General features: G+C 46.1%; 1 protein-coding gene across 9 annotated transcripts in view; it reads left to right on the top strand.

Annotated features, from left to right (window-relative positions):
• Positions 1-26,918, top strand: part of NUP214 (nucleoporin 214) — a 95,219-nt gene that overhangs the window by 20,352 nt on the left and 47,949 nt on the right. For 7 of the 9 annotated variants that reach the window (XM_030294494.1, XM_030294495.1, XM_030294498.1 and 4 more), the window contains exons 13-24: positions 436-608; positions 2,975-3,072; positions 6,052-6,138; positions 6,347-6,496; positions 7,668-7,826; positions 10,675-10,778; positions 12,738-12,920; positions 13,819-13,904; positions 14,001-14,084; positions 22,479-22,739; positions 23,854-24,015; positions 26,659-26,758. In XM_030294494.1, coding sequence (XP_030150354.1) covers positions 436-608; positions 2,975-3,072; positions 6,052-6,138; positions 6,347-6,496; positions 7,668-7,826; positions 10,675-10,778; positions 12,738-12,920; positions 13,819-13,904; positions 14,001-14,084; positions 22,479-22,739; positions 23,854-24,015; positions 26,659-26,758 — 1,647 coding nt within the window. The remainder of the gene's footprint in view (positions 1-435; positions 609-2,974; positions 3,073-6,051; positions 6,139-6,346; positions 6,497-7,667; positions 7,827-10,674; positions 10,779-12,737; positions 12,921-13,818; positions 13,905-14,000; positions 14,085-22,478; positions 22,740-23,853; positions 24,016-26,658; positions 26,759-26,918) is intronic. The other 2 variants (XM_030294497.1, XM_030294503.1) reach the window with 1 other exon arrangement.

The following is a 26,918-nucleotide window of genomic DNA, read 5'->3' on the forward strand; positions in this document are numbered from 1 at the left end:
ACTACTACTTATTTTCATTGAGTAGTTTGCTCCTGAATACACAGAAGATCATTGGTTCCTTGGAGCGATCCCCTTTTATAAGAAATAGCCAAATATTGGGGCGCCTGGGTGGCTCAGTTGGTTAAGCGTCCGACTTCGCTCACGTCATGATCTCACAGTTTGTGAGTTCGAGCCCCGCGTCGGGCTCTGTGCTGACAGCTCAGAGCCTGGAGCCTGCTTCAGAGTCTGTGTCTCCCTCTCTCTCTGTCCCTCCCCTGCTCATACTCTGTCTCTCAAACATAAATAAACATTAAAAAAAAAAAAAAAGCCGAACACTTCTGTTTCACAGAGGCAAAAGCATAGGGATGGTAAGTTGTCCCTCGGTAGCATTGCTCAGGACCAGTGTGAAGGAGCCTCAGTGGGGGCCCTCCTCATGCAGTCGGACCGCCGTTTCAGGTTCACTGCCGTGGCTCCCTCCAGCCCTGCCATCAGCTCCCAGGCTGCACCTGCGACGCTGTCGTTCCCCTCTGCCTCCAAGCCGGCTGCTTCCGGACCTCTCAGCCACCCCACGCCCCTCTCGGCATCCAGCTCCGTGTCGTCAAAGTCCTCGGTCTCTCCCTCGGCATCAGGTATGATTTTAAGGAAATCAGCCCTGAATTCTTACATTTGCCTGTTTCACTTGTTAGGAATCCTAGCTCACGTAGTCAGACCGGATTATTTTTTCTTGCTTCCTGTATCTCACGCTAATGTGCTGTGACGCCTGTACTCTGGGGAGGATTGCAGTGGCCTCGACGCTGCCACCCTCGGCCCTCTGACATTTCTCACGGAGCCAAGTGTACTTGGCGATTCAGAGGCGTCGTCTCGTTGCGTGGCATCTGTCCTCCCGTGCAGCCTGCCCGACGCAAAGGGCAGTTACGGAACAATTCGTGGAGTTAGCGTGAAAGAGGAAAAGCCTGTGGTGACTGTGAAGCTTATCGCCCCTGATGACTGTCTTTGGGTTTTCATACCCAGCCCTACTGTAAGCACGTTTACTGAGCGCAGGTTGTAAGTGGTGATAGTTACCATAACCAAGTTGAATCCAAGTGCATGGTAAAACTCCATGAACAGACGTGCCTGGCCTTTTTTTCTTTCATCCTGCAGAAAGGTTGCATAAATTGTGTAATGAAAACTGGGCCCTTCACCAAGGCAACGCTTGGTAACATTTTGCACCGTTTGCTTTGTGTCTTTATTTTTTAACATGTATTTTTTTCCTAAGACGTTGGAGAGTTCGTTCTTCGCAGGCCCTTCACCCCTAAACACGTTAAGCGTGTATCTCTCAAATACAAGCGTACCTGGTACGTTAGCACACTCAGGAAATTGAACAATAATCTGATCGGTAGCCCACATTGACCTTTCCGTGGTTGTCCCAATAGTGTTCTTTAGGGCTTTTTTCTCTCCATTCAAGGAGATTTTCTGTTTTAGTTTTTTCTGTATTCTGTTTTAGTTTTTTCTCTTTAGTGTTAGTGTCACACGTTTCTTTGTCCTGTTCCTCTTTCTTAGCATTGATGTTCGTGAAGAGGTCAGGCCAATAGTTAGGGAGCTGGCCCTCAATTTGGACCTGATTGTTTCTATAGGACGAGATTCCAATTCAACATTTGGGGTGGTAATACCACATAGGTGATGTGTATTGCATTGCACGATCTCATTTTGTCCTGACATGAGTAATGTTTCCTTGCTTATGTGGTTAGGATGGTGTTTGCCAGCTGTGAGTTATTTTCACCAATGCCAGAGATAATACCTAGCCAGACGTGTTTGGGTAGCCATTTGGTGTTTGAGTGTCAGGAATAATGTTATCTTGGTAACATCCTGAGCAGGCATTGAGCCGTGAATTCGTGAAATCCTCTCCCTTACCTATTGCTCAGGAGAGAAGGCTGCTTTATGGAGTTTACCAGAATCCCCTCATTCCAGGACTTTCCCTCAAATTCTGAAAGACAGACCTAGAAAGTTCAGGAGACTTGCCTTAGTCTTTTCACGTCTGTTTTCAGTGTAGGAGAGAAGATTTGAACCATGATGAGCGTCCACAGTCTCCTTTTGCACTGCTCACCACCCACATCTCGCTGCCCTTCCATTGCCATTATTTTATTTTATTTTATTTTATTTTATTTTATTTTATTTTATTTTATATTTTATTTTATTTTATATTTTATTTATTTTTTTAATTTTATTTATTTTTAAATTAAATTAAGTTTAATTTTAATTTTACATTATTTATTTTTAAGTAGGCTCCACACCCAATGTGGGGTTTGAACTCACCACCCCGAGATCAAGAGTCACATGCTCCACCCGATGGAGGCAGCCAGGTGCCCCCTGCCATTATTTAATTCTTAAGGTTTGGAGGGTCCTAGGTTATTGGATCGCAACCTCAGTAGCATGTTAGACTCACTGGGGGATCTCTTCCCTGACAGTTCAATCAGGCTCTCTGGAGGTGAGGTTTAGGTGTGAGTTTTTGGTGTGTTTCTTTTTTAAATGCTCCCTAGGGGAGTCTAAAGTGAAGCAGAGCAAGGCTTGTTCTAGAAGCTTCCAGGAGCTTCCTCGAGGGTCCTGAAGACCCTATGAGTTCTTACAAGGTGATGGGATTATTTAAACTTTGTTCCTCATTCTCAGAGGTGCAGCAGGTGCCTCTGGGGAGTAAGGATGGGCCAAATGGCCAGCCTCCTGGGCCTGCACAAAAATGCACATGCCTACTTTCAGAGACATTCCAGTTTTATCTGCTTTATAAAACAGTTTCGTGTCTGAAAATGTAATACGTGTTTTTTAGTTATCTTGGAACAGGCTAATAAAAACTGTGGACATCATTCTTAGTAACAGAAATCATAGGAGGGCCAGGGGCACTGGGAAGCTTTTTTTTTTTTTTTTTTTTTTTTTTTTTTTTTTTTTTTTTGATTTGAGTGAAGGACACATAACGCTGAGAGAAAGAATGGGAAGAAATGCTGTTTTCACGGCCTTCTTATTCCAGCAGGGCGGTCTGCTCAGGGCAGCCCGGGCCCAGCATCCTCAATGGTACAGAAGTCACCCAGGATAACCCCTCCAGTGGCAAAGTCAGGCTCTCCCCAGGTATGTTGAAACTCAACTTACAATGCCGTGTTTGTTCATGCGAACAGTCGTATGTGTTTATTATAAAATGGGTGTTCGTGTTTTAGAATCCATATCTTTGAAATAGTACTCGGGACTACGTGACGGGAAATACTAGAACATGAGCCTTGAACATTTGTAATGTGTGCGCATAAAAGCCATTTATCTCAGCCCCAGAGCCTTAGCATTGTCTGCTCTTCTGGTTCCTGAGCTTGTCCCTGCTGTGCTGGTCACTTGTTGTATTCTCCTTATGTCTGAAAAGACTGTAGCACCTGATTTTTTTTTTTTTTTTTTCTCATTTCCAAAGTAACCGACTAATGTATCCGGGGTCCTCTGTTTCTGTGCCTTTCCATAAGATTTTGGTTTATTTTACTTTTTTTATTAACACATAATACACATAGGGGGAAAAAAAATACACCCGTACACTAGCTGAATTCACCTTGGCAGCCAACCCCCGGATGAAGAGATGGAACATTACCAGAATGCCAGAATTCTCCCTCATGTATGCCCTTCTACTCATTCTCCTGGCCCAAGGGAGCTCCCTGCTATGACTTCTAACAGCATAGCTTAGTTTGGCCTGTTCATACCTTCTCTGAAATGGGTTCACACGGTATTCTTTCTTTTCTTTTCTTTTCTTTTCTTTCTTTCTTTCTTTCTTTCTTTCTTTCTTTCTTTCTTTCTTTCTTTTTCTTTCTTTCTACACAGCGTGTATTCTTGTGTTTGGCTCAACATAATGTTGAGTTGGTTTTACAAACAATGTTTGTGAAATCGATCCATATTGTTGTGACTATATGGAATTCATCGGGTGGCTATGCTACAAGTCTTTATTCTACCCTTGACACATCTGAAGAGCTTCTGGGTTTAAATCATTGCGAATAGCGTTGCTGTGACCATGGTAGTTGATGTCTTTGGGTGAACATACGTATGCATTTCTGTTGGGCATACACCTAGGAATGGAATTGCTGGGCCATAGAATATACATAGATTTCTCTTTAGTAAATTCCCACCGTGAGTATATAGCGGTTCAGCTGGTCCATATCCTCACTAGTCTTTGTATTTTTCATTTTTTTATTGTACTTTATGATTTTAATTAATATTTTCCTGATGACCGCTAAAATTGAGCCTTTTTTCCATATGGTTTTGGCCAGTTGAATATCTTCTTTTATGGGGTGTATGTCTTAGTGATTCGTAAGAGTTCCTTGTCAGGTACACACGCACATACACGCACACATAATGCAGATACTTTCTCACTCTGAATTGTCTTCATTCTATTTGTGGTTTCTTTTGATGACTTAATATAGTTCTTGGTACAGTTCAGTATATCAACTTTTGTTTTATGATGAGTGCTCTTTGTGTTCTATTTTAGAAATCATTTCTGGTTCCAAGGTCCAAAAGCTTCTTTCCTGTGTTGTTGTTGCTTTTTAAAAAAAATTTTTTTAACGTTTATTTTTGAGAGAAAGAGACAGACTGTAAGCAGGGGAGGGGCAGAGAGAGGGAGACACAGAATCGGAAGCAGGCTCCGGGCTCCAGTCTGTCGGCACAGAGCCCGACGCGGGGCTCAGCGTCACGAGCGGTGAGATCATGACCTAAGCTGAAGTTGGACGCTCAACCGACTGAGCCACCCAGGCGCCCCATGCTTTCCTATGTTTTTCTAAAAGCTTTATTATTTTACTTTTCATATTTAGATTTATAATTTGTCACCTCAGTTTATTTCTATGGTTTGACTTAAAGAGAATTTTAGGTCACTTTCCCCACTTGATTATTTGCATGCCCTCAGGACCAGAGTCATGGTTTTTGCTTCTTTTTCCCAACCAGCCCCAATCCTGCCCACGGCATGCACCCATACAGGTATACAGTAAACGCCCAGGTGACGGGTCTAGTGTTAGGCATAGTGCATGGCACATGGTATTTATTAGATAAATGTTTGCTGTTTTAATGGTTGCTCACGCAGTCTAAAAATTCTCTGTTAATTGTTGCAGATATCAAATAATCTAGAAGCCATCTCTATAATGTCTTCTAACGTCCGTACAGCAGAATTCTTGATTTCTGCCTCCCCCACAACCATTCCAGGTCGTTTGCTCAAGCTCCAAACCGAGAAGTCATTCTAGATTTCTCTATTGAACAGAACCTCCCCCTAGTCCTTACTAGGGGAAGGACTTGTCATCTGTGCTCTGGTGGGGTGTGTGTGTGACGTAAATCCACATCTCTGTCACTCCTGCTAATGTCATCGTTCAGGCCATTGTCCTCTCTTGCGTCGTTACCCTCCTGACTGCTCTCCCTACTTCTTCTCCCTCTCACTGATATCTGTGCTCGATTTAACAGCAGGAGGGATCTTTTAAAATCGTAAAGCAAAGAATAAACTCTCCTGGGACTCTAAGAAGCTTCCCAGCGCACTTAGAAAAACATCCAAACTCCTTGTTTTAGTTGTACACGACCCACCCCTGCCCTCTCCACCTTCCTCCCTGATGTCACTGTGTCCACATTTACTCTCTGCCCCCAGCATGCCACACATGTTTTGTGCCTCGCATTCTTTGTGCTTGCTCTTCTCGCTGCCTGGCAGGTGCTTCCCCCAGAACTTCCCGTAGCTGTCTGCTCTACCTCAGGGTTCAGTTCAGAGACTGTGCTCGGTGAGGGCGTTCTGGGCCATCTCACCTCCAGAAGCACCCCCTTTCTCTTTTGCCATGTCACTGTCCCCGGCTGAAGTGTTTACTTCTTACCTGTCTTGGCCCAGGAGACGTTAAGTTCCACGAGAGTAGGGCCCTCCTCCGTCTTGTTCACCCCTCTCTCCACTGTCTAGAACGTGCCTTACACCAAGTAGGTACCCGGTCGGCATGGGTTCGAAAGAACAAGTGAGGGAGCGGTGACTGTATCACGAGGGCGCAGGTGCCGAAGCAGCACCGGCTTCAAGAATCAGTACGTGTGGTGGGGGTGCACCTGTCAACCTCTCGCCTTCCGTTTCAGGCCAAATCACTTCAGCCTCCTGTTACGGAAAAGCAGGGCCATCCGTGGAAAGAGTCAGATCCTGTGATGGCTGGAATCGGGGAGGAGGTAAAGTCGATCCTGCAGATTTTTCCCAGCCGTAGCTCTGGCAGTGAGACGGGAGCGGCTCTGAGCGCAGACCCCGCACGAGCCTTTTGTTCCAGCGTCCGGCCGTGGTGCTCCCAGGGGGTCGTGCTTGCCAGGGCGCAGGGGCAGTGACGGTGCTGCCGTGCCGTTCGGACTGAGGGGGGTGCTTCCTCTTCCGTGGCTTCTGCAGATCGCACACTTTCAGAAGGAGTTGGGAGAGCTGAAAGCCCGCACTTCCAAAGCTTGTTTCCAAGTGGGCACTTCGGAGGAGATGAAGATTCTGCGAACGGAATCCGACGACCTGCACACTTTCCTTCTGGAGATTAAAGAGACCACAGAGGTCTGTGCCTGCTGATGCACTTGTAAAAGTTGCTCTCCTAGCACTCCGTGGGTGTATGTCCTTCATTCTGCGAGGACCACTGGTGGTGGCTTTTAAATTTTTTTTTTTTCAACGTTTATTTATTTTTGGGACAGAGAGAGACAGAGCATGAATGGGGGAGGGGGCAGAGAGAGAGGGAGACACAGAATCGGAAACAGGCTCCAGGCTCTGAGCCATCAGCCCAGAGCCTGACGTGGGGCTCGAACTCACGGACCGCGAGATCGTGACCTGGCTGAAGTCGGACGCTTAACCGGCTGCGCCACCCAGGCGCCCCGGTGGTGGCTTTTAGAAGGACGAGTAGTTTGCCTAGGAGTGCCAAAGTTCAGATCCTACCTTAAGCACTTCATTATGTGACTTTGGGCAAGTTAACGTAGCTATGCCAGGTTTTAGACTGAGAAAATGGAATAATAGTAGTAGTTTCTGCCCTGTTGACACCTACAGGGCATTCCAGAAAGATCCGTTATGGTTGCTAGTTCAGGTATATTTGAAAATTTCCCATATTTTGTAGTAAATTGTTGGGTTATAACAAAGAGTTAGGTTGAGGGGCATGTCCGGTATAAAGACCTCAAGTGTTGGCTGTTACTAGTATTTCCCCTGTTACTATTCCTGGTTACCGTGTGCCTGCAGTGTGTTACCTTGCTGAATCCTCAAACTGCCCTGTTCGGTAGGTGCCACTTGCTCTGTCTCTCTTGCAAGTCAAGAGGCTGACGGGTAGTGAGGTGAAATAACTTGCCCAAAGCCACCCAGTTTCCACAAGCCAGTCCCGGAGCGTCTGCCTCCAGGGCCCTGCCCTTGACGTGTTTCGAAAGAGGAGAGCTCTGCAGGGAGTCAGCAGTGATTATCTTCAGGGAGTAGGACTGTAGGTGCTGTCAATAGTTTTTCTCCTTCTCTGAGTTTCTGGCCAATAGACTGTGTGGGGTTTTTAATGAGGAAAAAGATTAATTTTTAAAAAGTGAGCATCGGTATTTTTCTTTCCGTGCAGTGAATTTCTTCTTTGCGTGACTGTTAACTGTTCACACCTGGGTGTCATGGTAACTGAGAACCACCACCTTCCGTGATCCAGGCAGAAAGGTCTGTTTCTTAGAAATGGCACAATTTTTTTTGTATTAAAACATCCTTGTACCTTTTCTAGTCTCTTCATGGAGATATAAGTACCCTGAAAACAACCTTACTTGAGGGCTTTGCTGGCGTTGAAGAAGCCAGAGAGCAAAATGAGAGAAATTGTGACTCTGGATATGTGCACTTGCTCTATAAGAGACCCCTGGATCCCAAGAGCGAAGCAAAGCTCCAGGTAAGAGGATCCGGCTGTGGTGAGCTTCGTAAAACCAACTCTGCCAGTCCGTCTCCTTTATGATGTCCTGATTTGGAAGACTGCCCCCATGAAGTTGTCAACTTCCTGCGAATCATTTACCTACTTTGCATAGATTTCCTTAGCTGTGACAAAGAAAACCGCACTTTTCCATTTAATTTTTTTAGGATGAAAACAAACAATTCTTTTTTTTTTTTTTTAATCTTTATTTACCTTTGAGAGAGAGAGTGTAGGTAGGGGAAGAACAGAGAGAGAGAGAGGGAGACACAGAATCCAAAGCAGGCTCCAGGCTCTGAGCTGTCAGCACAGAGACCGATGCGGGGCTCAAACCCACGGACCGCGAGATTGTGACCTGAGCCAAAGTCGGACGCCCAAACAAACCGAGCCACCCAGACGCCCCACAAACAGAATTCTTTATTAAACTTTATGCTTGGGGGAAAGCATACCGTTGGGAACAATGTATTTATAGATCAGATAACGAATAAGCGTTCATGTAGCAACTCCTCATTGAGTGCTAATACTCTGCTGGGTGTTTTTTGCACATTATTTCTGGACTTCAAAACCCGCTGCTCTGCAAGGTGAGCGTTGTTGATCCCAGTACGCAGATAAGGAAGTTGGGTCCCCTGGGCTGAGTTTGCCCATGGTGATGTTGTTAGTTCGAGTGGAACCTGATGGAAAGCTCCACTTGCTGGGGCCCTTTCCCGTACACCGGACTTCAGCAAGGTTACTTCTCTCATCCGTTCATAATTATTCTTACTCTCTGTTGCAGCGAAATCTGGTTTTTGTTTTCATCTTCCAATTTACTGAAAATTGTTGTGTCTCCAGCCTTAGCGGGGTCACCTCCTGCCTCCTCGCATTTGCCCAGGGTCCCGGTAGGGAAGGGTGCGCGGGTGGCCGCTCCGGTCTTCCTCACCTAGGATGTGAGGTCTGTGACCGGGCTGAATCCCCTCCTGCCTCAGAGGGTTGGAGGCTGTGGCCTCTACTCTGTCTGCCATTTCTGTCCCACGCCTGGTAAACTGACTATAGTAGGAAATGAGCGAAATGGTCCTGTCCTGGAGAGGCCGAAGGACCCCTGCTGTGTCACTCAGTCCTTGTGGTATCGCTGGAGGACCGTGGATGTTTACCGTCTCAGAGAAAGCAGACTCCCTGCCTGCCCCTCCTCAGATCACCCGCTCCGTGTTGCATCCAGATACACTTGCTTGTCACGTGCGTTTTCACCTCTTGCCCTGTGTCCAAGCTGGAAGAAAAGCATGCAGCTCTGGGGGACATTCAAAGGAGATGCTTTTCTCTTTTCACAGTACTAAGCAGATAATAATAGCACTTATCCAGTATGTGCTGTGTATGGAAGGGGAGAAGGAAACAGATACTGGAACTGCCCGAGTGTCCCCACAAATAAATGCTGGACCCTGAGTGTGGCTCAGAGCCCGCGCTCTTAACCGCTGTGCTGTGCCGTGCCATCCCGGTGGCTGGGTGCGTGGCAGTGGAAAAGGGAACGTATAAATATGACGTGGGACGTGTTGCTATGGCATTGCAGATGAGGGAGCCGCTAAGCCACAGAAACGGAGTATCTATGACAGGCCTTGAAAGAGAAGCTCGCTTTTCTGGTAGGCAGAGTGGGAGGGCGCTTGGAAGCAACAATGCTAGTGAGTTCACAGAGGCACAGTCACCCTTGTGCTCAGAGAAGAAGGCCTCCCTGCCGCCATCGAGCAGGGCGTTGCAACTTATATTTGTTGCTCGGGTCACTGCTACTTCTCCCTGGGATCAGCCTGGCTCTTTTTATTTTTTTTTAATTTTTTTTTTTTTAACGTTTATTTTTTTGAGACAGAGAGAGACAGAGCATGAACGGGGGAGGGTCAGAGAGGGAGACACAGAATCCAAAGCAGGCCTCTGAGCTGTCAGCACAGAGCCCGACGCGGGGCTCGAACCCACACACCGTGAGATCATGACCTGAGCCGAAGTCGGCCGCTTAACCGACTGAGCCACCCAGGCGCCCCAGCCTCGCTCTTTTTAAATGACATTTGCTCTCTTTCAGTTGGGGCATATACCCTTACCCCAGAGTAATTTTTAAAATGAAACACGGTACGAACTTTGTACAGGTGTAAAGATGACTCCCGGTGTATCGCACGTTGCCTGCCTTTGTGTATGTGCTTAATGGAATGCTTTATCTTCATTTTACTTTTTATTTTCGAGAAAGTGGTTGTATAGCCATGAAGGTTAACTCTGCATTGAAACTTAAAGAAAACTACTGCAGGCCTAAGATGAGTAGATGTGAAGTTTAGTGATGGTCAATTCCATTTCTATTGCTGATACTCCCCTTTGAGAAGAGGGGAGTTTTTCTCCACCGGTAGGAAGACTTACGGGTCCTGTGCTGTGAACAGACAGGTTCAGAATTACCTGCGGCGCTCTTGTAGGATAGTTTTGTCTGTGTTACAGTTAATTTCACGGGCGGGAGAGCAAAACCTACACGGGTGCGCTGTCTGAGCAGCAGCGTGCAGTGGAAAATACCCGGAGCATGTTGAGTTACTCTGTAGGAGCTGACAAATGAGAGAATGAGCCACAGCGTTTTCCCTGGAGCCCTAGACCGGCACGCCCGATCTCTTTCCCGTTGCTTTGTGCCGCCTCTCTGTCACGGTTAAAAAGGTTGAGTTCCGTTGTTCATTTTAATCACGCCATTCGAATGATTCGATTAAAGCCTGTTGTATTTTCTTTGTTCCTTCTGGTTCTTAGTGGAAAAACCTTGCAAAATTATTTTGATTGTTTTGGTGCACCTCCCTCCAGGCTCCTGGAAAACAGTCATTTGCTTTCTCATTTTTTTTTTTTTTCCTTGTAGGAAATCCGGCGCCTCCATCAGTATGTGAAATTTGCCGTCCAAGATGTGAATGACGTGCTGGACTTGGAATGGGATCGGCATCTGGAACAAAAGAGAAAACAAAAGTGAGCAAGGTCCCTCATCCACCCTGGGTGGCAGGAGATACTGCTGTAGGCTTTTTAAGAGATGGTTTAGGAACATGGATCCAAAACCCTACAGGTGTTTATTTTTTGCGACCCAGTCACCGTATTTCTAGAAACTTGTTCTACAGAAATAATAGCAGCTCTCACAACCATCAACATAGAGGAGTTGGTGTCGCGGCACGATTTATGATAGCGAGAAATTGGACATGACCTAGTATCTAGAAGTTAGAGGAGCCACCCCGTGAGTCCGGTCACAGAATTCTGCGTGACCGCTGCGTAGCATGTTGTCAGAAAATCATTAAATACGCGTTGTGTGTGACATGAAATATATGAAATAATCACATAATGATAATTGTTAGATCCGATATATAAAACCTGGAGAAGGAGAAGACAAAAACCATACTGGATGATCTCAGTTTGGAGGTCTCAGTGTAGAAAAAAGACTAGAAATCTGTCACCATATTCGTTTACAGCTGCGAATGGGGTTAAGGGGAACTTTTCTGCTTTTCTGTATATTCCAAATCTTGTTGAGGAAGCATTCCTAATTAGTGTGGACGACTTACAAGGAAGGAAGGGAAGAAAGGCACGGGAGAACTTTGTCCTACCCTGGTCTTCTGTCCCCGGATGTTTGGCTGTATGCCCTCTGTGTTCCCTAAGGAACAGAAGGCAGTACATTGTGAGAACAGTGAAGTGCCCACAGGAAAGCCGAGAAACAGATCGGCCCTCAAAATGCTCGCATTTTGAAACACCTACACTTGATTAGTGTGATTAGCCCTGTAAGGAAACAAACCGGGAAATGATCTGTTTACTTGTTTATGAAGCTGTGGGATCACAGAACTTGTAAGTGGGGCAACCTGGGTGTGATGTCAGGGGCAGGGCTCGAATGTGCTTAAAATTCAGTAAACAGAATTTAATACATTGCATCGTACAGTGTGGAGGAAGGTTTTGTACCTGACCTGCGTGCCTCCGTTTGGAGCACAGATCAGGGAAGGTAGAGGTGAGCGGTGATGCTCCAGATGCCGGTCAGGGGGAGGGTTCCGTGGCCTCTGGCCTGGAGCACTTGTCCCCTGGGCAGTGGGGCCCCATTCGAGGTTTCACACTCCCTGCCCTGGTTCTGAATTCACGTTCAAGCGCATGGGAGAGAATGGCTTGACCCGACAGCAGGAACATTCTGTTCTGAATCTTGTTGGATTTCTCTTTGCTAATTAAGAAGTTGGCTTTTGTAAAAGTGCATGATGGTAACGGAGAAACCAGACTCTCTTCTCCTTTATGACAACCCTATGGATTTTCTCCTTCACGTGCCTTTTTTTTTTTTTAAACTTCCCTTTCTGCAGAGTTTAAGTTCTTAAATCTGTATAGTTTTTCGGTGCATCTCTGTTTTTAAACCCTTCTAAATATTACCTTGTACCCTACTGAAATGCCTTTTTAGAAATTTATGTTGAACTGCCTTGTCACCAGAAAGAAAGGGACTGTTGTTCCTTTCTGCTTTGAGCTCTTTCAGGTGGGCTATCCCCTTGCTGCTACTTAATCCCAGTGTTTCTTGATAGCACGCTGGAGACATGACCTCCCCATAGACCTCCAGTGGACCCCAGGCTTTGTTTGTTAGTATAATTTACACACAAAAAACCACACAAACCCTGAGTGTGTAGCTGAACCTGCTCCTCCTTGCCCTCACTTTTGACTCTGCCTCCCACCCTTGTCGAGAACCTCCGTGAGGTTTTGTCTGGTTACGCTGTCCTCTGCTGCAGGCCTGGCCTGCTTACCCTCAGCCGCTTGTTCCTCTTTCTGTATCATCTTTGTACGGCTTTCATCCTCTTTTTGTGTTCTGGTAATTCCCCGACGCTGCTTGTCTCCTGGATGTTCTCCGTTTTATACTTTCACTGTTACAGTCGTGGTACTTGGACCATTCATGCTGAATTCCTTCCTCTTTGCCGTCACCAGGCGCTTGCTGGTCCCGGAGCGAGAGACGCTGTTCAACACCCTCGCCAACAACCGGGAAATCATCAACCAGCAGAGGAAGAGGTTGAACCAACTGGTGGACAGTCTCCAGCAGCTCCGTCTCTATAACCAGACCTCCCAGTGGAGCCTCCCCTCGGATGTTAGCTCCCAGAGCAGCCCTCACAGGTGTGCAGGAAAACAGGCCCGGCAATGCCACTGGCACTCGATGGATGTGGGTGAAGGAACAGGCAACTGCTCGGGAGTCAGGCGCAAAAGTTGTAATTCGGATGTGGGTTTGAAAGTGACTCTGCTGTCACCTGTGGGATCCTGGTCAGGTTCCTCACCCTCTCTGATCCTAAAAAAATGGAGGTAACAATACCTCCGTCAGAGGATTATCAGAGTGAAATTAAGTGTGCCTGATGAAACAGGTGCCAATAGATGATGGCAGATTCTACAGAAATAGTGTTGTTCTTTTGAAAATCAGCTGGTAGAGGGGCACCTGGGTGGCTCAATCCATTAAGTGTCTGACTTCAGCTCGGGTCATCATCTCACGTTTCGTGGGTTTGAGTCCCACATCGGACTCTCTGCTGTCTGTGCAGAGTCTGCTTTGGATCCTCTGTCTGCCCCCCGTCTGCCCCTCACCTGCTTGCGCACACACACACACACACACACACACACACACACACTCTCTCTCTCTCTCTCTCTCTCTCTCTCTGTCAAAAATAAACATTTTTTAAAAAAGAAAATTAACTGGCAGAATTAGGTTGACAAACTTTTCTAGAAACTCAAGACTTGTCACTTTGAGCAGAAACTTTCAGACCCGACAGTTAGACAGTTTTCCCCTGAAGTTCCTAGGGGGATTTTGTGGTTGTGCCTTTAGGCCAAATGCGCTTTGTGCTGAAGCATTGTTGGTGCTGTGTTTGCTGGTTGGGGGAAGGTTGGAATCTGTCTCCTTTTGGATTGACTACACTGATGGCTCAGATCTCCTGTTTCTATATTAGGGTTGCTCTCATCTCTGGCATTTATATTCGGGGAGATTTCTCAGGTCGTAGTCGGTTTGTAGGTAACCCTGTCCTCTTTTCAGTTTTGACAGTGACCTCGAAAGTCTCCGCAATGCCTTGTTGAAAACCAGCATAGAATCCCACACCAAGCCCTTGCCCAGAGTGCCGGGTAAACACCTTCTCCGTCTTCACCTGTCTGTTCTCTTCTGTTGACACCTTAAAAAACCAAGTCTTAAGTACTTAACGGTTCTTGAATTTCTTGCAGCCAAACTGTCCCCCGTGAAACAAGCACAACTGAGAAACTTCTTGGCCAAGAGGAAGACGCCCCCAGTGAGATCCACTGCTCCAGGTAAAGGTCCTGAATTTTTTAGCCTAAAACACGCAGTACCTGGTATGGAAGTAGGATGGGGGTCTGTGTGTCTGTGTTTTCCTTTAGTTCTTCATAGGAAATAGAGAACATGTCCCCAGAATCTGTTGTCCATCTGAATATCGGAGTAGGGAGCAGCTTATCCATACAGGACACGGCAGTTGGAGGTCGTCGTTTTGGCTTTGACGCCGTATTCTGCAGTCCTTAGGTTATGTGGCGGTCATTCCCAAGGGTTCGGAGGAGACTGAGCTGGCCCTAGGGATCCAAGTCTCCGCTTTGTATGGAGATGTTTTACTTTTCTGTTTTGTGTGGGGTTTTAGTAGAATTGCATTTGGGGGAGAGAAAACCACTTAAATAAAGAAACTACTGGTGAGGGAATGACAGTGAAATCACACTTGCCTGGAAAGAAGCTTTGTGACTTACGAAACGCTATTTTTTTCCCTTAACTTATCTAGATTTATTGTCTCCATTTTCTTCTTTCAAAAATACTTGTCATGTGTAATTTCATACATAATTTTGCTTTGCTTTAGTGCCCATATCTGCTTTTTTCTTTGAAATTCTGTTTTGAGTTGAAAATTTTTACACCAACAGATGCTCTTTGGTAATTAAAATAGAAGAAAGAAATTTAGGGGCTCCTGGGTGGCTCAGTTGGTTAAACGTCCGAACTTGGCTCAGGTCATCATCTCACGGTTTGTGACTTTGAGCCCTGGATCGGGCTCTCAGCCCAGAGCCCGTTCTCGATCCTCTGTCTACCCCACCCTCCATCTGCCCCTCCCCCTCTTGCACACTCTCTCTCAAAAATAATTTTTTTTTTTAAAAAAAGGAAATTTAATCTTCACTGTACCATGATTTATTAATTTTTCGCTAATCATATAATGTTGAATTAGGTAAAAAGAGACCAGAGAATTCTTAATAGCTTTTTTTTTTAATCTAAAGAATACCTTGAGGACTGTGCTAAGAGAGAGAAGCCAGTCACGAAAAGACAAATACCGTATAATTCTGCTTATACGAGGTCCTTAGAGGATTTCATTCTTTTTTATGTTTCTACACACACACACACACACACACACACACGCAGCACGCACGCACCTCACGTCGTCTTAGTCCATTCACCTGTCAATGGACACTTGGACTTTTTCTGGAATTTGGCTATTACAAATAACGCTGCAGTAAACGTAAGAGCGCATGCCTCTGAATTACTGTTTTTCTTTGGGTAAATATTCGGTAGTGCAATTCCTGGATTGTAGGGTAGTTCTATTTGTAATTTTTTGAGGAACCTCCATACCGTTTTCCCCAGTGGCTGCACCAGTTTGCATTCCCACCGACAGTGCACAAGGGTTCCTTTTTCTCCACATCCTCAGCAACCCTCGTTTCTTGTGTTTTTGATTTTTAGCCATTCTGACAGGTGTGAGGTGATACCCCATTGTAGTGTTGATTTGTGTTTTCTTTATGATGAGTGATGTTGAGCATCTGTTCATGTGTCTGTGGGCCATCCGTGTGACTTCTTCGGAAAAATGTTCATGTCTTCTGCCCATTTTTTAATTGGATTATTTGGGGTTTTTTGGTGTCAACTTGTGGAAGTTCTTGGATTTTGGATACTAATCCTTTACCAGATACATTCACAAATATCTTCTTCCGTCCCGTAGGTCGTCTTTTAGTTTTGTTGGCGAAACTTTTAGTTTTGATGTAGTCCCAGTAGTTTATTTTTGCTTTTGTTTCCCTTCCCTCAGGAAACCTGTGTAGAAAGATGTTGCTATGGCCGATGTCAAAGAAATTGCTTTCTGTGCTCTCTTCTAGGATTGTTAATGGCTTCGGGTCTCACATTTAGGTCCTTGATCTATTTTGAGTTTATTATTGTTTTTAATTTTGTTTATTTGTGAGAGAGAGCACGTGTGTGTGCACACATGAGCAGGGGAGGGGCAGAGAGAGAGGGAGAGAGAATCCCACGCAGGCTCCACGCTGTCAGCGCAGTGCCCAACATGGGGTTCAAGTCCACAGAGCGTGACCTGAGATCATGACCTGAGCCGAAATCAAGAGTCAGACGCTCAACCAACTGAGCCACCTGGGCTCCCTTTTTTTGAGTTTATTTTTGTGTGTAGTATAATAAAATAGTTTAGCTTCATTCTGCTGCGTGTAGCAGTTCAGTTTTCCCACCACCATTTGTTGAAGAGACTGTCCTTTTACCATTGTGTATTCTTTCCTCCTTTGTCAAAGGTTAAGCATATAATTGTGGGGTTACTTCTGGGTTTTCTATTCTGTTCCATTGGTCTATGTGATCTTTTTTAATGTGCTAGTACCATACTGTTTTTTGGATTTTTGTTTTGTTCTGTTTTTTTGTTTGTTTGTTTGTTTTGTTTTTTTTTTGGGGGGGTTTTTTTTGTTTTTTTTTTTTTTTGTACCATACTGCTTTGATTACTTTAGCTTTGTAATATAACTTGAAGTCTGGAATTGTGATGCCTCCAGTTTTGTTCTTCTTTTCCAAGATTGCTTTGGCTATTTGGGGTCTTTCGTGGATCCATACAAAGTTTAGGATTGTTTGTTCTAGTTCTGTGAAAAATGCTGTTGGTGTTTTGATAGGGAGTGCGTTAAATGTATAGATTGTTTTGGGTAGTATCGCGATTTTGACGTTATTTGTTCCTCCAGTCCAGGAGCATGGAACGTCTTTCTGTTTCTTTGTGTTCTTTCCAATTTCTTTCGTCAGTGTTTTGTAATTTTTAGAGTACAGGTCTTTCTGTTGTTTTTAATGAACTATTTGAAAATAAGTTGCAGACAGGACTCGTTACTCCTAAATTAACCAGCATGTGTCCTTTAAAAGCAAGATATTCTCTTACACAATAATACAGTGGCCAGGGGTAGGAAATTTAACATTCACAGAACACTGTTACCAATATGCAGTCCCTACTCACGGTTTGCCAGCTGTCCCTCTTTGGGCCTTCATGGCAACTCTTTTTTTTTTTTTTTTTTTTTTTTTTAAATCAAGGATCCGGTTTAGGGCTGGACATTGCATGAAGTTGTCATTCTCTTTAATCTCCTTAACTTGGCTTTTGTTGTGAGCTTTACTACCCGGGGCCTGTCTCCCCAGACACTGTCATTTGGTTTTGCCTGGTTTTTGAGGGTTTTGCCTGCTGTCTCCGTCCATTCATTTATTCTCTGGATGGATTTCTCTTGTTGCACAGCAGGTTTGTAAGAGTCCTCTGTCGTCACGGGAGGCTGTGATTGGTTTTGTGGCTGTTTATGTGGTATTTGGCTGTATAAATGTGCCGCATCTGTTCATCCATTCTCCTCTTAGTGGGCATTTAGTGTTTGCGGTTTTTAGCTGATGGAATAGAATGTTGTTCTGAACATCTTTGTGCATGTCCTTGGGGCACATACGTCCTCCTCTTACTTGGCCACATGGCTAGGAATGGAAGTGGTTTGTACTCTGTCCGCACGCTCGGCTTTGGTAGATTCTTCTGTGCAGTTCTCCAAAGTGGTTGTACCAGCTTATTTTACTCTTACCATCAAGGTAAAACTATTTCAGTTTTCTGCATCTTTGCCAAGCTTAGTATTGTCAGTTTTTTTTCCTTTGAAACTCTGGTGTAACCCTTTTACGTGTTACTAAATATTTAGTTAATAGTTGACTTTCGTGAAGTGTGTGACGCCATCTTTGCTCATTTACCTATTGGGTGATCTGTCTTACTGATTTGTAAAACTTTTTATTCATTCTGGATACCAGCCCTTTGTGGTTATATGGGTTGTAGGGACTCCCTCTGTTACTTGTTTCCCTCTCGGTGATGTCTTTTGGCAAAAACAGAAGCGCTTAGTTTTAAAATAGACTTACCAGCCTTTTCTTGGGCAGTTGGTGCTTTCCGTGTTCGGTTTGAGAAATCCTTCTGTAGGACGGGGTAACAAGAGTATGCACGCGCTTTTCTCATTGTTTGGAAATGTTAACGTTTTGCGTTGCAGATTTAGATTTACCACCTACCTGGAATTGGTTTTCTTCTGAGCGATGGTATTGAGGTATGGTTTACATAAGATTCATCTTCTATAAACATAGAGTTTGAGAATTTTTATTAAACTTACGGAATCGTATCGCTGTCACCACATTCCAGTTTGGGAACACCTGCACCCCTCGGGAAGTTTTCTCATGCTTCTTTGTGGTCGTTCTTCCTCTGCCCCCGGCAGCCACTGATGTCTTTTCCTTCTGTGTGGATCTTCCTTTTTTGGAAATTGCATATAAATGGGATCACATCTAATTTTTCGGTTTGGTTTCTTTCACTTAGTGTGTTTTTGAGGTTCCCCGGTGATGCACACATACATAAGTAGCTCATTCCTTTTCGTCGCGGAATAGTTGTCCATTGTGTGGAGGTACCATGTTTGTTTATACTGTCTGGAATTGATTTGTGCCTGAGACATACGTGTCTTGTATTTAGCTAGCTGATCATCCCAATAATATTTATTGAAAGGACTCCTTTTCCTCACTGCTTTGTGGCCACCTTTGTTATAAATCAGTTATCCTTGTGTGCAGGTCTGTTGGTCTCATACACTGGTTAGAAACCACTGCTACTACGTTGCCTTAATTAACTCCTACTAAAATAAAGCCTCAGTACTGTTCTTTTTCTAAATTCTGAAGCTGTGCTGTCTAATACAGTAGGCTGTTTAAATTAAATTAATAAAAACTAAAGGTAAAAATTCAGTTACGCAAACCCAGTAGCCACATTTCAAGTGCTCAGTAGGCACCTGTGACTAGTGTTTATTGTGATGGGAAACATAGATGGAGTAATGCCATCATCACAGAAAGCTCTACAGTCTAGGACAGGGGTTGGCAAACTTTTTTTCTTAAAGGTCTAGGTAGTAAAGGGGCGCCTGGGTGGCTCAGTCGGTGAAGCATCCGACTTCGGCTGAGGTCCTGATCTCACGGTCTGTGAGTTCGAGCCCCGCGTCGGGCTCTGTGCTGACAGCTTGGAGCCTGGAGCCTGCTTCAGATTCTGTGTCTCCCTCTCTCTCTGCCCCTCCCCTGCTCACGCTGGGTGTCTCTCTCTCTCTCTCACTCTCTCTCTCTCTCTCTCTCTCTCTCTCTCTCTCTCAAAAATAAACAAATGTAAAAAATATATGTATATACACATATGTATATATATGTATATAGTAGGCTTGCTGGCCCCATGATTTCTGTTGTACCTGATTCAACTCTGCCCTTGTGATGAGAAAGCAGCTATACGCAGTATACAAACGAATGGGCTTGTCTGTGTTTCGATAAAACTTTATTTATAAAAACAGGTAGCTGCCTCATGGTCTTAGTTTGCTGACCTGTGATCTAGAATGCTTTGGCTCTTGCTTTCCATTTCCATATTAATATTGGAATTGTCTTGCTAAATTCTGTATCCCTCAACTCTAGAAGAAAAGTTGAGATTTTGATTGGGATTGCATAAAGTCTCTAGACTGACTTGAGAGAATTGATGTTTGTACAGTGTTGATCTTTCAGTTCCTAAACATGGTGTGTGTTTAGTGGGGTCTTTAATTTCTCAGTGTTTTCTTCATGACAGACATACACATCTTTTATTGGATTTATTCATAGAGTTTCATATTTTTGATGTTCTTATGGGTTTTTTTCATTAAATTTCATTTTATGTTTTATGTTAGATGTGATAATAGAAATATATTGGATTTTTTTATGTTTGATTTTGTATCCAGCAGCCTAGCTAAACTCATTTATTCAAATAATGTCTGTGGCTATTACTTGGACTTTCTATGGGAATAGTTATAGTCTCCATAGATACACTTTTGTTTCTACTTTCTTGTTCCTTTATTTTTTCTTTCCTTATTTCATTGGCTAGGACGGTCAGTGCAGAGTCCATTAAAGTGGTGAATGGGCATCCTTGTCTTGAGCTCAAAGGGGACACTTTCTGCATGTTCCCCATGAGATGGGACGTTTGCATCTACCGATAATGATTTTAGTCTTTCTTTTTTTCTCTTGATATGGCATTCTGCCTTTTCTAATCTGAGTTGGAGTTTAAGCAGAAAAAGATTCTTTAGGTTTCAATGGGCCCCTTTTCTCATGCCAGGAGGTAGCTGCATCCTTGAGCCCAGGCAGGGAGCGGCTCACATCAGCTATGAGGACAGCACCGCTGGGAGACTGGGCCTTCCAGCCTCCTGGCCTCTGCGAGTGAGCATAGCCCTTGTATGTCTCATCCAGTGGCTCTCTCTCCATCCAAGGTCAGCGAATGGCCTCCCGATGATGAAGGAGGAAACTGCGAGGTCTCCCGGGTTATATCAGACCTTGGGAGTTACGTAGCAATGTCAGTCTCTCTCTCTATCCAGTTCTCGAAGGCAGTGGATGTGAATCGTCTTTTGTTGCTATTACCTCTCGGGAACCAAGATTTTAGAGAACTCTTTTAGAGCACGGTGGCCCTGAGAAAATGTGAGGTTGTATTTTTTTTCTGCACACACTGTTACAAATTACCACGGATTTGGTGGCTGAAAGCACCACCTTTAGTGGCTGAAAGCATCACAGATGTGTGGGGCAGAAGTCCAGGCGCAGAGGGGCTCAACTGTGTCCTCTGCTCGGGGCTCCCGGGCGGAAGTCAAGATGGTGGCTGGGCTGGGCTCTTGCCTGGAGGTTCTGGGGAAGAGTCCGCTTTTAAGCTCATTCCACTTGCTGGCAGAATTCGGTTCCTTGCAGCTGTAGGACTGAGGTCCGTGTTTCTTTGCCATGTGCTCCCAGCCCCTTCATCTGCAAGCCAGCGAGAGCACGGTCTTCTTACGCCTCAGCTCTCTGACGTCCTCTGCCTTTAAATGCTTGTGAGATTTTACATTGGACTCACCTGGATGATCCAGGCTAGCCTTCCTATTTTAAGACCCACTGATAAGTAACCTTAATTATGTCTGCAGCATCCCTTTGCCGTCTGATGCAGCATAACCTTATGGGTGTGGAACCAGGGGCAAAGGTCATGGGGTCACAGTTCTCCCTCACACAGGGTTCAGTCTTATGTGATATTGTTTAGAACGTGGTCAAGTTTTTTATTTATTTTGAGAGAGACAGAGACGGCACAGTGGGGGAGAGAGGGAGAGAGAGAATCCCAGGCGGGCTCCACGCTGCCACCACAGAGCCCGATGCCGGGCCTGAACCCACGAAGAAGCCGTGAGGTCATGACCTGATCTGAAACCAAGATTCGGGTCCTTAACTGACTGAGCCGCCCAGGCACCCCAGCCTTTCTAAGCATTAGTTATGAAGTCCAATCATAGCAATTTTTACTTTCTAGGGTAGTTATTAGGATTAAAGGGGATAATTTATATAGATCCCTTTCACGGCACCTGCACCAAGTACGGTCTCGGGAAATACGCACTGCAGTTTTACTAGCAGTGCTGGTGGTTTGGGATGGTATTTCTAAGTGACCCTGTTGCAGAAGTACGTGCACGAGAATACTCTGGCAAAGTGCTGTCCGGTAGAACTTTCATCGACCAGAGAAATATTCTATATTTGTGCACTCCAGTATGGTAGCCACACGTAGTTGTTGCGTGGCTGGTGAAGCTGACAACTCGAAATTTTCATTAAATTACTTTCAATTATTTTTGTCTCACCTGGTCCCATTTGGCTCACGGCCACCAAATCGATGAGTGCAGCAGTCCCAGCAGGTAGCGATGGTTTTCGGTTGTATTTGCTTATTGCGACAAAATCTTGCGGAGTGATGGGCCTGTAAGGCAGGAAGTCAGTAGATGTTAGCAATGGTCTTAAACAACTTGCGAAAGGGCTGGGTCTTTTGTTTGGTGTATGGTTTTTCTAGTATACAGGAAGTAATGTATTCCAAAACGGCAGGAAGCCTTCCTTCATCGCTTAACAGAAGGAAAAAAAGAAAAAGCGGGAAAAGTCAGGATTAATTTCAGTGACTTTTTTTTTTTTTTTTTTTTTTTTTTTTGTAAACCTAATTGATTCAAAAGAATCAGTTGATGGTTGGGCATGTTGGAGGCACCGGGACTGAGGACATTCAGTCTTCCCAGTTCGTGCGACGCCTGTTCTTAAGTTTGTTGTTGCAAAGTGACTCTTTGGTGGACGCTTGTCTGGTACTTTCCTTGGTTTGTTGTCATTCTGCCTGTGAGAGCTTCTGGTGGGGGCTCGAGGTCCCCTGCATTTGCATTTATTTCGTCTCTTACTTCACATTTTTTGTTGTTGTTTGTTCGACACTCAAAATGTTCCCGTCCTACACAGCTCGGGTTTTCAAAGCTTCATTTGAGCAAAGACCCAAAACCATATGTGTTCACCTTCCACCACGGCTTCTTCCACTTAAAATAAGTCATCACTAAAGTGTTTTTAAATTGGATAGTTCTCCGTTGACAGTGAAAGTAACATAGCTCTCAGACTTGCTTGAACCGTCTCTCTTGTGTTTGTTTCGGGCTTGGTAGCCAGCCTGTCTCGGTCAGCCTTCCTGTCGCAGAGATACTATGAAGACTTGGACGAAGCCAGCTCCACGTCGTCCGTGTCCCAGTCTTTGGAGAGCGAAGACACGCGGGCGTCCTGTAAGGACGAAGACGCGGCGGTACAGGCCCCTCGGCACGCGCCTGTGGTTCGCACCCCTTCCATCCAGCCCGGCGTCTTGCCGCAGGCAGCGCCTTTTGCCAAATCTCACCTGATTCATGGTTCGCCCGGCGTGATGGGAACTTCAGGTAAGTAAGCGGTGAGATCCCTGTCAGGTTTGTGTCCGATGGAGGAACCGTGCCACTGTCACCCCTGTAAGTCCAGTCCGGCCCATCTCCACTAGTGTTTCAGAAATGAGAAGACAAATTCAAAGGAGGTGGGTCCCCTTGAAAGAGGTAGGAAGGAGGGACCCCGCCGGGCTCACACTGACACAGCTTCCCTGTTGAGTCTAGCTTGTGTTTCTAAAATAGGTGTTGGAGCGGCCGGCTGGCTCAGTTGGTGGAATGAGCGACTCTTGATCTCGGGGTCGGGGGTTCAAGCCCATGTTGGGTGTAGAGATTATGTATAAACATGCATAAAAACAACAACAGCAAAAACGGTCGTTTCAGGTGTAAGAGGAGGAGGCTGTCTGCCTCACTCTAAAGCCACATCTCCGTAACTCATGCCTTTCAAATCCTGGCTCGTTTCAGCTCATTATTTTAGCCATATTCTGCCCTGGACCTTGCCAGCTGCCATGCTTGCCCCAGCATTGGCTCACAGAGGTGACCACTGGACTGTCACACCTTCCGTTCCAGAGTGTCAGGATTTCACACTGAAGTGAAATTGAGAGAGAACACTCGTGAGCGGGGCAGAGGGAGGGAGAGAGAGAGCGAGCTTAAGCAGGCTGCATGCTCAGTATGAAGCCCGGCACAGGGCTCGATCTCACAACCATGAGATCACGACCTGAGCCAAAATCAAGAGTCAGCCACTCAACCAACTGAGCGGCCGAGCACCCCACACTGAAGTGACTTCTAACAGGGAACAAGCACTTACCGATCGGGAGGTGCTGGAATGGAGAGATTTTTATGAGAGGAGAGCGAGGCCTTGACCTCTGTTGGCCGATAAGTTCTGTCTCGGTCTGTATCAGAGGAGATGCTTGTGTCAAGTGCTGTAGCTGGCAGAGTCGAGCAGGCACACAGCACGCGGCACGTTTGGAGCTTCGAGGCGCCAGCCTGGGAGTTTATCGGTACTTTCGTGTGTTTATGCCGAAGCATCTTTAACCTTCGCATTTTCCCTGCGACCTCACACTGGGGGATTTGCCGTCTCCACTTCTGTGCACTCCTCCCTGACCCACTCTCTCGCTTGGGTTTCTTTTTCCTTCAGTGTCTACGTCTACCAGCAAACTTATTCCTCAAGGGGCCGATAGCACGATGCTTGCAACAAAAACCGTGAAACACGGCGCACCTGGTCCTTCCCACCCCATCTCGGCTCCCCAGGCGGCCGCCGCTGCAGCGCTGAGACGGCAGATGGCCAGTCAGGCCCCAGGTAACACGGCTGCCCTGCACTTTGCGGAGACTGACCGGGAGCCTCGGCAGTCACCGGCAGGCACGGCGGGTCCCGGGCAACAGCCGGCTCTCTCTGCTGCCCTTGAGAAGACAGGCCCGTTGGGACAGCCTCCTCACCCCCGCCCCTTTCTGGGGAGAGGGTTCCAAGAAGGCAGAGACTAGATCCGACGCTTTTTTCATTTTGGGGGGAGGTATTAGACCCGCCGCATTCAGTCGAGTGGTTTTCTGATGAAGTTGTTGATCCCTGCTTTTGAACAGTGTCTGCTTTAAGCCATTAAAAATTGCCTGATAGTGTCGGGGCGCCTGGGTGGCGCAGTCGGTTAAGCGTCCGACTTCAGCCAGGTCACGATCTCGCAGTCTGTGGGTTTGAGCCCCGCGTCGGGCTCTGGGCTGATGGCTCAGAGCCTGGAGCCTGTTTCCGATTCTGTGTCTCCCTCTCTCTCTGCCCCTCCCCCGTTCATGCTCTGTCTCTCTCTGTCCCAAAAATAAATAAACGTTGAAAAAAAAAATTAAAAAAAAAAAAAAATTGCCTGATAGTGTCATAAGGATCCCAGCCCCCCCTGGGAGGTGAGTCTTCGTGCGCCCGTTTTGCTTCTGAGTGATGTCAGGTGAGAGAGGTGACGGTTACCCAGCCAGTAAGTTCCAGGACCCAGACTCCACCCCTGTGCTCTTTCTGTTGCGGTACGGCGTTTTCTTAAAGACGGCTGGGTTAGCCTTTACAGACGGAAAGTCTAGCGAACTAATCATAATCAGCGCTTGCACTTTGTCAATGCTTTGCGGCTACCCAGAATCTTCTGTGTTAGGGTTTCTAAGTAGTTGGCCTTGAGCGCGTCAGTTACCACTAATCAGTTTGTACAAGCCACTGGTTCTCAAGTGGAGGCTCTTCTCACCCCGCATTCCTCACCAGCAGTTGGCGGTGCTGCTGGCCTCTAGCGGGTGGAGGTCAGGAATGCCACAAAAGACCTTACAGTGCACAGGACACCCCCACAACAGAGGATTACCCAGGCCCGAAATGTCAATACTGCTGAAGTCGAGAAACTCCACCATAAAGCAAGTGTTTTTGTGTTAGTTGAAGGAAATTGGTTGTGGATTTTAGCACTGCTTGGAACACGTATCCCTTTGGACAGTTCTTTTTAGAAGACTAAAAGGACATAGTGGTCTGATTATGACAAAAAAGGATTACCATTGTACAGTGATGAAAGCGTTCTAAGAAAAGTTCTAATATTAAAACCCTTATTAAAGCTCCTAAAGCAGGTATGAAAGCACACAAACAAGGTAGCTTTCTAAGGTACCTTTGGGCCTTCAGAACAAATAGAATCCTCTGATGTTTTCTTTAAATGTTACTCGGAACGTGCAGAATCTTGGTCGGCATTGCGCTGAGTAGGCCCCAGATCAAGCTGACTGAGTTGATGATTTATAAACTTAAAATCGGCCAGAATGTAGGGTTGTTCCACTCAGCGGGAGACGGTGTGATCTCTGTTATCATTTTGGAAGCAAACATTTCTGAGGTGTAGGCACGTTTGGATGTGAAAGGTGACATGTGTGCGGGCTCAGGCAGGACGAGCCTGGTCGCTTCCCTGCAGGAGGGAATGACAGCAGGCCATCACAGGCCCGCCGTCCTACCTCGGCCACAGCCTTCCACTGTGCCAGAAATGTCCATAGAGGAGACCCGGGAGCTTTGCTCGGGCCGTCTTGGTAGTTACTTAGAAAACGTTAGTGTTTCAGAATGCAGTTTTAAACCCTAAGGCAAAAAAAGATGTGAAAGCTGACCTGCCTCGTAGGTATAAGAAGGTGTCCCTCCTGTTGCCATTCGGTTAGTTCAGGCTCTTGGCCTTTCCCCCAACCATTCTTTTTTTTTTTTTTTTTTTTTTTTTTAATTTTTTTTTCAACGTTTTTTTATTTATTTTGGGGACAGAGAGAGACAGAGCGTGAACGGGGGAGGGGCAGAGAGAGAGGGAGACACAGAATCGGAAACAGGCTCCAGGCTCTGAGCCATCAGCCCAGAGCCTGACGCGGGGCTCGAACTCACGGACCGCGAGATCGTGACCTGGCTGAAGTCGGACGCTTAACCGACTGCGCCACCCAGGCGCCCCTCCCCCAACCATTCTTGCCCGAGCTCCGTCTTACTCATGCGTCTGCCTCACTAAGCCGTGAGATCCTTTAGAGAAGAAACTAGGTTTTGGACATTTTTTGTATTCCCAGCACCTAAAAGAATCTGGTGACGCCCATGCGAAAGAATGGGTGGGTGGGCGGGTGGGTGGCAGAAATCCTCAACCTGAACACCGCTCTTACTCTCTTACGCTCCTACTCTCTCCGCCCCTTTTCAGGACGAGCCAACAATGTGGCAGGTGCCACAGCTCCACCCTTTAAAAGCTGGCCAGGGTTCTTTTTCCCTAAAATAGTACGTCTGATTAAATTGCGCAGAGCCTCATCCCATAATCTTTGTGAATGGAGTAGGCCGGCCATCCCATTGATCACAGAGCTGCAGAACTACCCAGAGTAGATTTCCTTTACGTAATAAGATTACTGCTTGAATTCATGTCCTGGTTGTGCGTTTATATATGGCTGGAATTTTTGATCCTGTACGGCAATTAACATGCCCCTCTCCTCTCTCTTTAAATAGCTGTAAGTACTTTGACTGAATCAACTCTGAAGAATGTCCCTCAAGTGGTAAACGTGCAGGAACTGAAGAACAATCCTGGAGCCCCCTCTGCGGCGATGGGGTAGGTGACTGCTTTCCAGTATGTCGCAGCCCACTGAGCTCTTCCATAATAGCGAGGAACTGCCTGCAGGGGGCAGCAGTGCTGCTGGCACGCAGACTCGGCTGGCAGAGCCTTAGGTTCTCTTAGGTTAGATCTCTAGTCCACCGCACCCTCTCCCGGG

Source organism: Lynx canadensis, chromosome D4 (assembly GCF_007474595.2).
Source record: "Lynx canadensis isolate LIC74 chromosome D4, mLynCan4.pri.v2, whole genome shotgun sequence".
NCBI lineage: Eukaryota > Metazoa > Chordata > Mammalia > Carnivora > Felidae > Lynx > Lynx canadensis.